Here is a 14728-nt window from a genome sequence, read left to right on the forward strand (position 1 = left end):
AGAAATCTCTGGTCCAATCTAGACTAACTCGAGATGGATGTGTGCAGCAAGTAAGAAGTCAAAAATATCCAGCTAGCTTAATAATGGAAAAAGTATAGTCTGGCTGCAAAAGGACGAAAGAATCGGCTGAACTGGTTCTACTTCTAAGGCTACTGTACTGCTAAGGCTACTGTACTGTACTCATTCATGTATGGAAGTGTGGGGAGATGAGGATAAAGTACATATCTTATGCTCCTCCACCAAATACCTCCTCAAACTTCTTGTACTACCCATTTTTATCAACTAAATAAATTGTACATCTCGTGACCTTTATTCCTTAAATTATCCGACCTTTTTCATTGTCTATTCTGATTATGGAGATCTTAGGATGTCGTTTTCATAGCTAAGAAAGAGAGCTTCGTCCGAGGGAGAGAGGTGAATAAAAGAGAGTTAGAATCGAGTTCAGTGTTCTGAAAACGTGGTAATTCACCTATAGGGAAGTTTCCATCTCGACCACATTTCATGCTGCACGTGTGATCGGTGGGCAGCAATCCGAGGTGTTTCCAGACTATGCCGGCTAGTTGGGTTACCGCTTTGCTGTGTTCAGAGAAACATATCAGCAGCTAAATTGAATTGTACATCAGCAATATGAGAGTCTGAAGTTTTCCAGACGCTGATTTAACTTATAGCAAGTAATGAATGACGCTTCACTTAAAAGTAAAATGTCCCTGCTTCAGAATATTGCGCATATCTCCCCTATGCAGGTCTCCCCGGCTGTTGGGCAACTAAATCAAGTTGTTCCCACTTCCCTCAGATATATAACCAGTGGCTCAGGGTTTCCACTATTTTTCCAAATCTAGACTCAATTTAGTGATCCTAAAAATAAACATGAAGCATAATTTGCATCCAACATACAGTACTGGGCTAGCTACGGTAAGATCGACTAAAATCACTCCAATCAAACAATCAGAAAGTTCTTTATTGCCGTTATCATTGCTAGCTATTTCTTGCCCTTTCTCAAAATTGAAAGAGTTAATATTATGAAAAATCTCAAATTAGAATATCTATGACAAATTTATCCCAAATTAATTTTTTGACCACCAAACATCCCAAACTAGTACATTTATGATAAATTCATTCCAAACTAATCTTTTGATAGCAAAAAATCCAAAATTGGTACATTAAAAATTTACCCTAGATTAATACCATGAAAAATTTCAACTTAATGCACATGTGATAAACGGAGGGTAAAAACCCAAAACTGGTACACTCCTCAATTGCCACGTGTTATCTAACTCAGCAATTTGACAATAAAATTTAACAAAAATTGATAGATGGTAAATTTGATGCAGGTGTACCAGTTTGGCTTTTTTTAATTGTCAAAAGATTAGTTTGAAGTAGAATTGTCACAAATGTATCAGTTTGGTGTTTTTCGTTGTATCAACCAAATTTAAATGACTTCACCACTGGTTGCCCAGAAAAACTTATCCGCAGCTAAGTAGGTTCCCCCAGAATTCCGTATTCATTCTACAACAATACAATGCATTCAAAAGTAAAAATATTTCTAAAGAACCTTACTCAAAATAGTAAAACTTGACTTTTAAATGCATTGTATTGCTGTTGACCATTATTAGCTGTACTGATTCGGAATTTGCCTAATTTAGGAAGAAAATCAAATTAGTTCTAGTCAAAATCTAAGTCCCAATAAATGATTAGTAAGATATTTATTAGAGTTAATATCACAAAAAATCCCAAATTGATATACATGTGACAAATATATCCTAAACTATTTTTTTACCACGAAAAATTTCAAATTGGTATATTTGTGACAAATTTACCAAAAACTATTTTTTTGACAAACAAAAATCCTAAACTAATACACCTATACAAATTTACTCCAAACTAGTACACTTATGACAAATTTACCCTCTGTTAGTTTTCGTTAAACTGATTTAATACCCTGGAAAATCTCAAATTTATACATCTATGATAAACAAAGGGTAAAAACCTCCAAATAGGTACGCTCATCAACTGTTACATGTATCTAACTTAGCAATTTGATGGTAGAATTTAACGAAAACTAATATATGGTAAATTTATCATAAGGGTACCAGTTTAGGGTAAATTTATCATAGGTGTATCATTTTATGATTTTCGATAGTCAAAAAACAGTTTGGGGTAAATCTGTCATAGGTATATCAATTTGGGGTTTTTTGTGGTTAAAAAAATTGAAATTTTTCACAAATGTACCAATTTATGGTTTTTTGTGGTATTAGCTCTTCTTATTAAATAGGTAATTGAGGAAACTAAATTGCCAAATCATATAAGAAATCTTGGTCAATGAATTATTTTGAATTGTTTGTTATGTGCATTTAATGTGAAAAATCTTCAATTTGCAAACATCAAAGATATAAACACAGCAAGTACAGTAAACTCATTATATGTAATAATTTCTTTATTTTAGCAAGTGTTGATCCATAAGCAAATATCATATTCCATTCACTTTATTAATCCTCACATGCTTAATCAATCTTTACAGAATTAGTTCTCCGAATGTTTGCTGATTTGAGAAAACATGAAGAAAACCTCCGAATTTAGAAAGGAAAACTCGTCTTTAACTAGACATAATGATTTGCAAAAGGAAAATATACAGGGAAAGAGATTCTCTATTGTAGAGGCAACTTCCTCTACAAAAGGAGAATAGTTACATTAAAATGAAGTAGTGCGAATTTGTAAAATAATTTTTTTATATGAGCTCATGAAAGTTTAAAAAAATTTATGTAGTTATCAAATTCCTTGGTACAACAAAGTGGCTTAGATTTTCTATCAGAAAAAAGAACCAAGAACCTTTGAAAAAAGAAAAGGAAAGAAATCGATCAATTTTGAAACAGAAAGTTCGTTAAAATTCGCATTTTATAAGTCTAAATGGTGCACAACTTTGTACATGTTCAAACTATAATTGAAGTGGACATTTTATCCCCTATCATTTGTCTCTAGCAAGAAAAGACCCAAATTTATCTGGATACAAAAGAAATAATGAACTTAATCTATATTTTAGGTTTTAGCACAAAGGAAGTTGAGAAAAAGCAAGTGGTACCTTAACTGTGGTTGCTCAAAGCAAATGACGGGTGATCCAACAAATTCATCTATCTCACTCAAATAAATGGAGGAATGGTAATCTTTAGTGGAGTACATGGAGGGATGATCGTTGGTAAAGGAGATACCAAAATCGACAATCTGGTTAAAGAAGATGTTTCGTAGAATCACAATTTCAGAAGTGTGAGTCCAACTTTGCGATACAAGACAAAAAATTACTTTTGAAGAGGGAAATGCTCTAGATCATACAGAGAATCAAAATAAAAGTTTGTTGCTAGACATCATATTAACATCTACTTGGTAAATGCAGAGAAAGTTCATCATTTAGAAAAACTCTGTGTTGTCCGTGAAGGAAGAAAACTGGACATGGCCTAGAAAGTTGGGGCTACAAGCCTCAAGCACACTTTAAAGCTACCTAAGAAGAATTGGTTGCGTGGACTGTCCAAGACCAAGTATGGAAAAGGCAATTTTCGTGAAGCATGTACATTGGGTAAGCAAATCAAACATCCATAAAAGCAAAGAATGGCTCACAAACAGATACTCTAACGGCATATTGGTCTATTCAGACCAACTGGTAGTGCAAGCCTCATCGGTAAGAAACATTGTGTGCATTAAATAAGTTTGCAAAACAAGTATAAAACGAGAAAAGATATATTATTCCATCTATTAGATTGGATCACCGCTTGAATTTGCTTTGTTTTGTGATGAAAACATTGGTTTGAACATACCTTCCTTGCATCGTATACACCTCAACAAAATAGAGTTGTAGAAAGAAAAACTCGGACATTGCAAGATATGGCATAGACGTTGCTTGTAGAGGAAAATATATCTACACGTTTTTGGACTGAGACTGTAAACACAGATGAATAATTAATAGCGTGCATCTTAGACCATTTATTGAGAAAACTCTCCATGAGCTTTACAGCGTACTTCCATATTTATGGATGCATTTGGTTTGTATTTAAGAATGCAAATAATTACTAGTAAATTTGATCCTAGATCAAAAGAGCAATGTTTTTAGGTTACTCATGATAGAGCAAAGGGAAAATTTGTCAAAAACATCTTAAACCTATCACACTTTTTCAATTCAATCCTAAACGTTTTAAATTTTACAATTCAGTCCTAAACATTTTCACCTTTTACCGATTCAGTCCTATTCCCAGGAAATCGCTGATATGGAACAGTCAGAGCTGACATGGATAATAGTTAATAATTTTTAATAGCTTTTTCAATTTTTTATTTTATTTTTTAATATTTTTTCTTTTCTTTTCTTTTTTGGCTTGAAGGCCAACGGCCCCGCCACAATAGGGCGGGCAGGGGTCGCCAAACCCACGGCAAGGGCCAACGACTCACTAGACCCTAGGCGAGGGCCGCAAAGCCCTCATGGCGGCCTCACGCCCGACGACCCCTACCGGCCCTAATCCAGATGGGACAGCCGGCCTTGAAACCGTAAATGAAAAAAAATTAAAAAAATCGATTTTTCTAATAAAAGTATTAACAAAATTACAAAAAATTGTCTATATCAGCGGCAGTGGGGCCGGTGGGGCTATGTAGAACGGCCGGCATCCATGTCAACGATTTTCAGCAAATAGGACAGAATCGGAAAAAATAAAATGATTTAGAACTGAATCAACAAACTTAAAAATGTTTACAACCGAATTGGTAAAAATGTGAAAGGTTTAGGACTTTTTTGATAATTTTCCCTATAGCAAAGCCTTATTATGTTTTTAACAAGTCACCACAGAATGTTGAAGAATCAATCCATGTCAGGTTTGACGATGCTTCTAAAGGAGGTCCTGCAGAGGAGGAAGAGAAAATTCAACGTATTGATGCAATTGCCTTTACAGAGTCAACACAGATACAAAAGGAACAGCCATCCTGGCACCTGATTTGTTACCTAAGATGTGATCAAGGTTGACTGAAAATATTACTACATGAATGTTCTTCAATGAGTACAATTGGGTCATACTCATCAACAGCTTTTCAAAAATACCCAGTGCGTCCAAATCTAACGACTGGATCTTAAGATATACATCTTCCAATCGTGACTGTCACACCATGAGGTGTCAAGAATTTCATGATTTTTCTCGATCTATTAATTCCACCTTAAAGATCAAATCTTAAGCTTTCTGACGCCATTAAAATCACTTCGATCCAGATTTTTAACAGAGAAGATATCATAACTCTTTCCCCTGACCATCAGGTTTAACCCAATTCCACGAAATCCGTTATCCCAAAACTTTTCAAATATTGAATCGCATTTTTCTGAACTTTTGAGTCGCGGTCTTTTCGTGAGCTAAGTTTCCGAAACCAACCCGCAATGACATGTGCTGCGTCGGACAGACATTAGCAGAACGTGATTCGTAAAGTGAAAATTACCAAAAAAGTCTTAAAGCTATTGTAATCGTACCAATTCAGTCCTAAAAGTTTTTTTTTTATGGCAATTTAGTCCCAAACCTTTTGCATTTGTGCTGATTCAGTCCATTTGGTTTGTCAAAGCTAATGTGGTAAATTTTTAATAATATTTTGACTACAAAACTAAAAAGAAAAGAAAAGAAAAAAAGACAAAAAAAATTATTAAAAGAATAATTAAAATATCAAAATATTATTAAAATTTGCCACGTCAATTCCGGCCGGTTGAATGGATTGAATTGGCACAAACACAAAAGGTTTATAACTGAATTGACACAAAAAAAAAAAAGATTTATGACTGAATTGACATAATTGCAATAGGTTTATGATATATTTGGTAATTATCCCGATTCGCAATAAAATATTACGGATGTTCTTAGACCAAAGGCAACTCCTCCATAACCATATTATTTCAACAAAATAATTAAAAAAGAAGTTTTTAATTGAGATGAACTTCTTCGAGTTGAGCTCAAGCTTGAGAAATTGAGTATGATCTAATTCTAGCTCAGTTATATGTTAAACCTTCAATTTATCAGTCAAGTATGAATGTTAGATTACAATATAAAATTTGGCTCAATTAAAAGATTACATTGTTGACTCGAATCTCCTCATGTTTATGTCATGGAATAGACACACACATACATATATATAGTAATTGTGTCAGTTTGAAAATTATATTCGATGAAAGTCATATATATTGTTTGGTTGACCGGCGATTACAATCGATTCCGGGCCTGTTATATCAAAAGTGAGAAAATTCTTTAGGTATTATTGCATCCTTGGTAGCTCTAAAAGAAGCTCCTAGCTTCATCGTAGTAATTGGGTGTGAGACGATTAGCACGAGTTATTGACATGATACCATTTTTCAACGGGAAAACACCATTTTCTAAAGTATTTGTTTCCTCAAATAACAAATCTCTAACCTGAGATATTACATTGGTGCAACCGATTCTCGCAACATATGTTCAGGCTCCATCTGTTTCAAGGAAAATATAACTTTTCTGAGAAATATTTTCTAGTAAATCGTTTTCCGGTTAGTAAAAATACGTGGTCAAACAAACGGAGTGCTACCATTCTCAAATTGCGCGAAGGCTTTCCGTGAACCCTAAAAAGAGGAATCTTTTAATTTCGTTCCGAATCCCTCACCTTTGCAGGTCGCCGCCGCCATCACCACCGTAGCTTTGTTGCATGCCCCCGCTGCCGCCACCCACCCGTCGCTTGGTCGCTCACAACCACTCTTGTCCTTGACGAACGTGGCTTTGAGAAGCAAAGAAGACAGAGTGGGGTTTTGGTTTTTAGTTTTAGAGTTTTGGGTCTTTCTTTAATTCAATTTTTTTTTTGGACAACAATGCCCTTGTTCAATTGCCGGAAAACAGTATATACTCGCCGGCCGGCGACCTCAGGAAACTAGGAAAGCAATTTCCCAAAAGCTGTTTTCTTAAAATAAACAGATCCTAAATCTCAATTCAGTTTCTAACCGTGGAAGTTCCACTTACAGTAAAATGTTGTTCCAGAAAAACAAAAAACAAAAAAGAAAATGAAATAGATGTAATACAAATTGTCCGCAACAATCTCTCGTATGGAGCACAATTTGCGGAAATAGAGCGCGAGGCTGAAGACAACAATTATTCAGAAACTATTGACACCAAAATTTACTCATCGAAAGATCGCGTGAAATTCCGGCGAAGCAGAAACCATGTCAAATACTTGCAGCATGAACTTTCTGCACAAAGTCCTTTTGTTCATTTTCTTTTTATCAATTGGAAACTCATACGCTAGTGAACATGGTGGCATCTGTATGATCTCACTTAAAATAACTTGAGAGCACAGACAGATCTCACTCCAAAAACCAAACAGCAAAAACCCAAAGCCAATCTCCGACTATCCTTCACGACAAATTCCATTTCCACTTTCTTTAGTTATCAGAAGGAGCTCTGTAGAATGATGGAACAGTCCGAGGGAAAAACATTTGCCTCACTCCTTCTGCCCTAACAATAGGGAAAATTATGCCTGATGCCCCCTGCACAAAAAGAATTTTAAAAGAAGAAATACTAGAAGGGCTTTGTTTCAGTGAAAAAAATGCTTGATACCCAGATCTGATGTTTCTTCTCTGAAAACTACTAGAAAATTAGAGGTTTATGGGGCTTAAAGTAGAAAGACTCGGGAAGAAATGCATCCAAATAGAAAAAGGGCAAAAGAGTGAGTTTTCAGGAAGAATTTTGAGTACATTCTTGATTTAATACAGAGAAAGAAAAAGAAGCCGCAAAATTGCGAGATAGAAAAACAAATTCAGAACATATCAGAGATGAAAACCCACAACATACTATAACATATAATTGGATAGGAAAGAAACTGGGGAAGTTCTCCACCAATTAACCTGAAGTATGAATTAAGTACCTGACTTGGCAAGTGAGAATTACTTTGGCTTCATCTAAATCCCTAAGATCTGAAAAATGAGGAGGCAAAGGCTACTCACCGAAATCAATCTGGCTCCAAGCCAGAGACGTTTAGGTGAAGGGATGGGTAAGAGCAGTCGACCAACACCATATATCGCCACCGCAAAGAAATGGAGGACTAAACTTAATGGACGTGGATTTAGGCCAGAGAGCAAAGCAATGGGTCCATTTGAGAAGACCCCTCCAAGGCTTAAATAATCGAAACATGCTTGGCGCATCTCTTTTCTCGCTTGGTCTGGAGAAGCAGAAAAGACCTTGTACAGAGCGCCCGCCAAAGTGTTTATAGTGGATGCCACTGGCTGCAAGAAAGAAACCCGTCATCAGTAAGTCCATATGATGTGATTTAACATTACTTACATGGAATGTCAAAGCTAAACACTGAATTTGGAAGATCCATGTTGAAGCAGTGCTAAGAGAAAGGAGTATATATCAAACCAGGAAGTAAAACCATCCCGTAAAATCTTGATGAATCTAATCAATAAAAGGAAGCGAAACCATTTCAAGCCAAAAGTAATACTAACTTATCAATCCATGGGTCTGATGTTATTAATTTTTTGTTAAGCTTCAAATTTTTCTTTTTAAAAAATGATTCACTACAAAAAACTTGTTTTTTTAGTGAACATGTTACGATTAATTACTTCTATTATTTTCATATTTTTTTAGAGACAAATAAATACATTAGATTCTCTCCCCTATTTACTACAGCAACAAGGAATCGAATTATCAATATATTAATTCCATTTCTACTTCTTCTTCCAAGTGCAGACATCCAACATCGACTTTGTTAACTGCATAATTACTACTTCAGTCAGCAGGGAGGCAACTCCTACTCCTTGAATACTGTTGCTACCATGTCTACTAACATCATGAAAGCTTTAAGCTTTTGACATCTAGGATTCAATATTCCATCTTAGATAGCGCCAAGATAGCAACCTTTGAATGTTCAACAAAGAAAAGATCTTAAGCTCGAGGCAACAGCTAATTCAAGAGCAGACAGCATAAACAATATATCAAGTACTTCACCTTGCGTAGGGTATAGAAGGATTCAAGATATTTGCAAAGTGCAGTTGCATCATGAAGATTGTGCAGTGGCTTAAGAAGATCCCTGAGTACAACAATGTCGGACAAGGCCACGGTCATTCCTCCCCCGGTTATAGGATGGCGCATGTTGAATGCGTCACCCAACAAAAGGGCTCCAGGTGTCGGGTAGGGATCAGCTGGCATACTTCTGTTTGGCATAGTCCTTATGTTGCCCTTGTCTATTGCAGCAACGAAGGCATCATGAACTTGAGGAGGGATCTGATACAAAAATTCTACAAGTTAATCAAAGTAAAAGTTGGACAGCTGGGAGACATTTTTGTTGATGCCAAATGAAAAGGAAAGAAATTACTACACAAGCAAGTCCTTTAACAAAACTGTCAATCTGGAAAGCGTATAGAACATTTAATGAATACTAGACATATTCTGACTGGTTCTTGACCTTCTGGTTTACGAAATTCTGTGTGAAAATGATGTGCCAAATGGTAAGTGGACGTTTGAACAAGCAATACATATTCAACTCCAGTAAGAGTATGCTGCATCATTTTGTAAACCAACTCTAGTATACTTACGATTGTTCAGAACGTTTTAGCCTAACGAAACAATAAGTAAGCATCTGTCCTCCCTTTCCTTGCCACGCTGAATCCATCAAAAGAGATTTGGGAAAGATAGAATAATAACCTGTGGAGCCACCACACTCTTCAAATATTTGGCCATTTCCCCATTAGCAATAGAAGGTAGCTTTTGGCCAGGTACATCAACCAAACATCGAACCTCCATGCTACTAATTTGATAGAACAATATTGGTGAAGGATCAGCAAGAATAACATGCCCATGGTTTGCAAAGGGAAGCTCACAGTTTTCGAGTACCAGTCCAACAAAATGAGAGGGGATATCTACCTGTACAAATTATGTCAAAAATATAAAAAGAGCGAATATTAACAAGAAATACAGAGATGATTTTAGCTTCAAACAATTGCAAGCAATTCAAGTTAGTAAATACTGAAATTTAAAAATCACCTTTGGCTTGCACAGTGAGCGGCGCAGGTTCGAGAAGCACCCATCACAAACAATTGTTAGAGGAGCGAATACTTCTAGCTCTTGACCAGCCTTAGTTTTGTAATGCACTCCCTTAATAGTCCCATTGTATTCAATCAGTGATGTAACAGTCCCTTGTTCCAATCGCACACTAGGTATGAAACAATAAGGGAATTAAATTATTACTAAGCATCACAAAACCAGATGAGGAAAAATAAGAAAGAACTAGTTCAGAAAGAAATCGTGTTAAAGATGGAACGAATAATACTTGGGAAGAGTAGCGGCTTTTTCCCTCATCCTCTGTATGAAACGTCCATTGTGGAAACTCCTGCCAGCTACATCTGAATGAAATTTTCCCAAGGGATACGAGAGCCTGGTATTTCTCCCTTCTATAAAAATAGCATAGCCAAGCACTCTCTGGGCATCGATTTCCTCAACACAATCTGCAAAGGGCAAACATTCTTATTCACGTTTAAGACTGAGAAAACCAGAAAAATCAAGTATTGAAGAGGTGTCTTAGCTTTTTAAATAAGATAAAAGGCTGATAATTTTCTTATGCTTACCCTCAAGACCCAATTCGATAAGTTTCAGGTAACCCCCTGGCTGCAGCAGTTCGCCAACAATTCGGTCTGGTTCAGTCAAGTCTCTTTCTATAACAAGAACTCTCCTTCCATCCTGCGGTGATAAATTTTGAGGTTCACTATGTAGCATCAATTAAATCAAAAAGATGAAATAGCTTGATATAACCACAGGCCCTTCTATAATTGGTGCAGCCATTCATAAGTTAAAGAAAGAAAGGAAGCAAGTATGCCCATTAGTTATGATAATGTTTCACTGTAGTGAACTACAGGATGTTCTCTGAAATTTATTTAGATAAGCCACCTAGGTGAGAGCGAGACCATGAATTTAAGCATGAAGAATATGAGCTCTTCTTTAGGCAAAATATCATATCGTATAAGTAGATAGCAACATTTGCTTGCAATGACTGAGAAAACTGCAAGTAGCCAAAGACACAGGTATCACAAGAAACTGGCGGAATGAAACAAATTCTAGCGTCCCAGCACATGCAATCGATGTTTCATGATTTCACTGCCATGAAAATACAGACAGTGAGGTAAAATAACTGAGCTTGCGAGCCATAGTTCCACCAAAAGACTATTTGATTAGGATTTATCTCCAAACATGATAATGATAATTCTCGAAATGCTCTACTTCAGATCTAATATAGCCGCAAGTCAAATTAACAAGTCGACACTTATGGCGAATCTCAACATGATCAGCAAGCAACTTGCACTCAACAACTTCTATTGACAGGGTCACAGGATCAGATTAAATTAACCCCCAGAAATCTTGGAAATACCTTGTCATCCACTATTCCAATCCAGATAAAAAAAAAAAATACACTGAGAGGAGGTAAGTCTCTAGGCTTTATGTCCACTTAATTATCCAAACTAAGAACAAGAAAACACCAGGAGCTTATTATGCTGTCAAATTACATATTTGCAGACCAACTAAACTCCATCCCTCCACAACAAAGTTAAAATTCTTCGAGCTCATTTAACAGACTCAACATAAGAAATTTGTTCAAAGCCCAGAGTCAATATATGCTACCACAGAGTAATTTTTATGAATTAATGAGGTAGATCCTTGAGGTCGATTCGATTAATCTATGGCTTGCATTATTGTACACGGCCCATTTACATTAAAAGAATACAGCACGACGCCAAACACAAATTACAGAGACATGAGACGCTTCACTTATGTAAGGACACAATTAGATATGTTTTAAATCCAAGTAATTCATTTAGCTTAGAGATTGAAATTACGAGGTTATGCTAAAATGGATTGACACAAATTACAAACACAATTGCCACATGAGGAGACGAACCGTAGCTCTAACGATTGCTGCCCATTGTCCAACAAGAAAAAGAACAAACTTACTCCAGATGATCACAGTTGATACGATCAACTTCCGCCTCTAATTTCAAGCAATGAAATCACACACCTTGCCGAGGGTGTGCGCGAGAGCCGATCCGGCAACTCCGGCGCCGACGATGACGACGTCGGCAGCGCCGAACCCATTCTCCGGCGAGCAATCGCGATTCGCAGAGTCACGCGGCGACGCGTCACGGGTAGTGACGTAATCTCCGCCCCTCCTCGGAATCGGAGCCTTGGCTCTCACGTCACCGTCCCTCCGACGCAGGACGCAGAGGAGAACGAGGCCCAACATAGAAGCAAAGAAAGTCCCCACGATGTAAGGATCCATCACCCCCATCTCCATTTCCTTCTCGTTCTCGTTCTCGTTCTCCTTCTCCTTCTTGGAACGAATCGACCAACGAGACCCAGATGCGGAAGAGAGAGACGGCGACGACGGAATGGAGATCTCTCGCACCCCTCGTCTCACCCTGCCTCGGGGCAATGCCAACTTCCGCGCTTGATGTCTTGTCTCGTCGTGCCGAGCGGCTGCTGGGTGGAGAGAATTGATGCTGAATGAGATCAAGTTGCTTCCGTGGCCCCGAGAAGGTTGGGAGAGATTGTAGGGTGGGTGTTGCATTTATAGGCAAGAGAGAGAGAGATTCAGACGGAGAGTTGCCCGAGGAGAGAGGCAAGGGACTGATTGACCGGAAGGAAGGAATTTGGCGGGGACTGAGTTCTTGTCCTCTCTTTGGGACTCAAATGCTTTCCTGGGTCGGGACCCGACGAGGTTTGGGACATGTAAAACTCGCGGCTTTCCGGCTGAGTCAAAGCGCCAATGTCCAAACGAACGGGGCTTGCCAACTTTGCCTTCGGCGTTTTGCAAGGAAATATCAAATATTACCAAAGAAAATCATTTGAAATTTTTTTGACATAATAGGCACGCACTCGCATTTAACTGCATGTCAACTTTTCGTTTTATCAAACTAGTATATTTCCCTTTATTTCGCAGAGAGTTTTTTCCCCATTTATCTTCGCTGAAAATTTATGTCTATTAAAACCCGCTTCTCCTGCACATTCGACTTATATGAAAATAGTTTTGTTAAAGTTATAGAAAATCACAATCATCGTAAAAGTTTAAGTGCAACATCATTTGAAAATGATGTATATCGGTTGAGAGATATATGAGTATAGTGAATTCATTTGTCTTATATCTCAATTCACTAGCACTCACCAAACATCTTTTTCGTCGTATTTCGCAAAGATGAATTTATCACGAAATGTTTCCATTTAATCCAACTCGATCATTTGATCGCTTCTTTTTTCGGTAATTATTATCTTTTAAGCAATATTAACACTTCTATCATTATTTACGACATGTTGTATGAGAGGGGAATCGAAGTAATTTTAGTCTGGTGGTGTATTATATTGCAATTGACAAAATCATTTCTTCTCATTATTCTATAAATTTACATGTTTTTTTTTTCTATAAATGTTTCCCATCACATAGAGTGCACAATAGAGTCGACTTTGTGTAAAATTATAAGTATAATTACTTTATCGTTCTGGTAGGGCTAATTTTACTACTTATTACTTTAGATCGAGCTAAATGGATGTAACATATGTAATTGTGTTAGTATTTATGAAATTTCTCTTGAATTTTAGCAGAAGGTATTCGCTCATTCCAATAGGTCAATTTTCACTACTTATTGACGAGATTTTCCTCTAAACTTTCTGTTTTTTTTTTCTTTTTTTGTGAAAAGCACTTAAATTTTCATTTGGGAAACAAATGACTCACTTCATTAAAATTTAATGCATTTAATATGCGAAACTTGCTTTTATCATAATATAGTAGATTTTCCTCGGATTAGAATCCGATGCCCTTTTTTTCCCTAATTCAATTTAGATAAAGGAAAAACTGCTAGCATTGACCCTACATTTATGATTTTAATCTGCTTCAATTAAAAAAAAAAAGAATCGAAGGATAAATTAGAGAAGAAAAAAACAAGAATGCCATTTGGAGATTATAAAATATCATTTTTATGTTCGGTGTCTTTTTTTGGTCAGAATTATGTTCGGTGTTTAACCTGTATACGAATGCTTCATTTTCAGATTATTTCACTTTTTTGACCCTTATCTGGTAAAGTCATCTTTAATCATTTTCCTTATTTCATTGATCAGATAAAGCGCAAATGGAAACTTGAGTCACGGTCGAATAACTCGGCCATACAAGTGCTAGTTTCTTGATGATCGGGAGAGCCGAGCACGTGTCATGTGATGCATACACAACATGTTTTCTCATTCCTTTTAAGTAATTGACAAATCCATGTCGTGCGGTCATTAGTTATCTCTTTCCTCCTAAGTAATTGACAAATCCTCGTTCACTGGGGCGCAACTAACAAAATGAACAAGTCTATGCTTCATGTAAAGACGAGAGTATGGTGATTCGAACCCAGTCCTGTAAGCGAAGAAGTTGAGCAACCTCTTAAGGTTGAGATCAAGTGTGATCAGTGATATAGCGAAAAATTCACCAGAAGTCTTATATCTAATGCACTAAATATTTTGACCCAAAAAAAAAAAAAAATGCACTAAATTACACTGACCAAAAACAAAATGTACTAAATACAATGAAGTTCAAAACTTTTCAACTGATTTCATTCTCAACCTTTTCCAAAAAGGTGCGATCAAGTGTGTACGATGAAATTAAACTTACGTACATGCCGCTTAAAAGTATCTAAGTGTGACTTTTCGCTAAACGATCAAGATGTTATGGAATCACTTGAAAGGTTTAGTAT

The 14728-nt window shown here is 36.7% G+C and overlaps 1 protein-coding gene across 1 annotated transcript; it reads right to left on the reverse strand.

Annotated features, from left to right (window-relative positions):
• Positions 1-7018: 7018 nt before the first annotated feature.
• Positions 7019-12635, reverse strand: LOC115739444 (squalene epoxidase 3-like). Its single transcript, XM_048272898.1, has 8 exons — positions 12025-12635; positions 10583-10694; positions 10288-10462; positions 10002-10170; positions 9663-9881; positions 8967-9242; positions 8198-8242; positions 7019-7507 (listed from the first exon to the last, which is right to left on the reverse strand). The coding sequence occupies exons 1-8, from the start codon at positions 12571-12573 to the stop codon at positions 7403-7405; spliced, it is 1650 nt and encodes a 549-aa protein (XP_048128855.1). The 5' UTR covers positions 12574-12635; the 3' UTR covers positions 7019-7402.
• Positions 12636-14728: the final 2093 nt, after the last annotated feature.

The sequence above is a fragment of the Rhodamnia argentea genome, chromosome 11 (genome assembly GCF_020921035.1).
Source record: "Rhodamnia argentea isolate NSW1041297 chromosome 11, ASM2092103v1, whole genome shotgun sequence".
NCBI classification, from domain to species: Eukaryota; Viridiplantae; Streptophyta; class Magnoliopsida; order Myrtales; family Myrtaceae; genus Rhodamnia; species Rhodamnia argentea.

Coding starts and splice junctions, on each gene's coding strand:
- LOC115739444 (XM_048272898.1), bottom strand. CDS start 12,573: ATGCAACACCCACCCTACAATCTCTCCCAACCTTCTCGGGGCCACGGA. Junction 10,463..10,582: donor TATCGAATTGGGTCTTGAGG/GTAAGCATAAGA, acceptor TGCCCTTTGCAG/ATTGTGTTGAGGAAATCGAT. Junction 8,243..8,966: donor CCTTCTATACCCTACGCAAG/GTGAAGTACTTG, acceptor TCTTTCTTGCAG/CCAGTGGCATCCACTATAAA.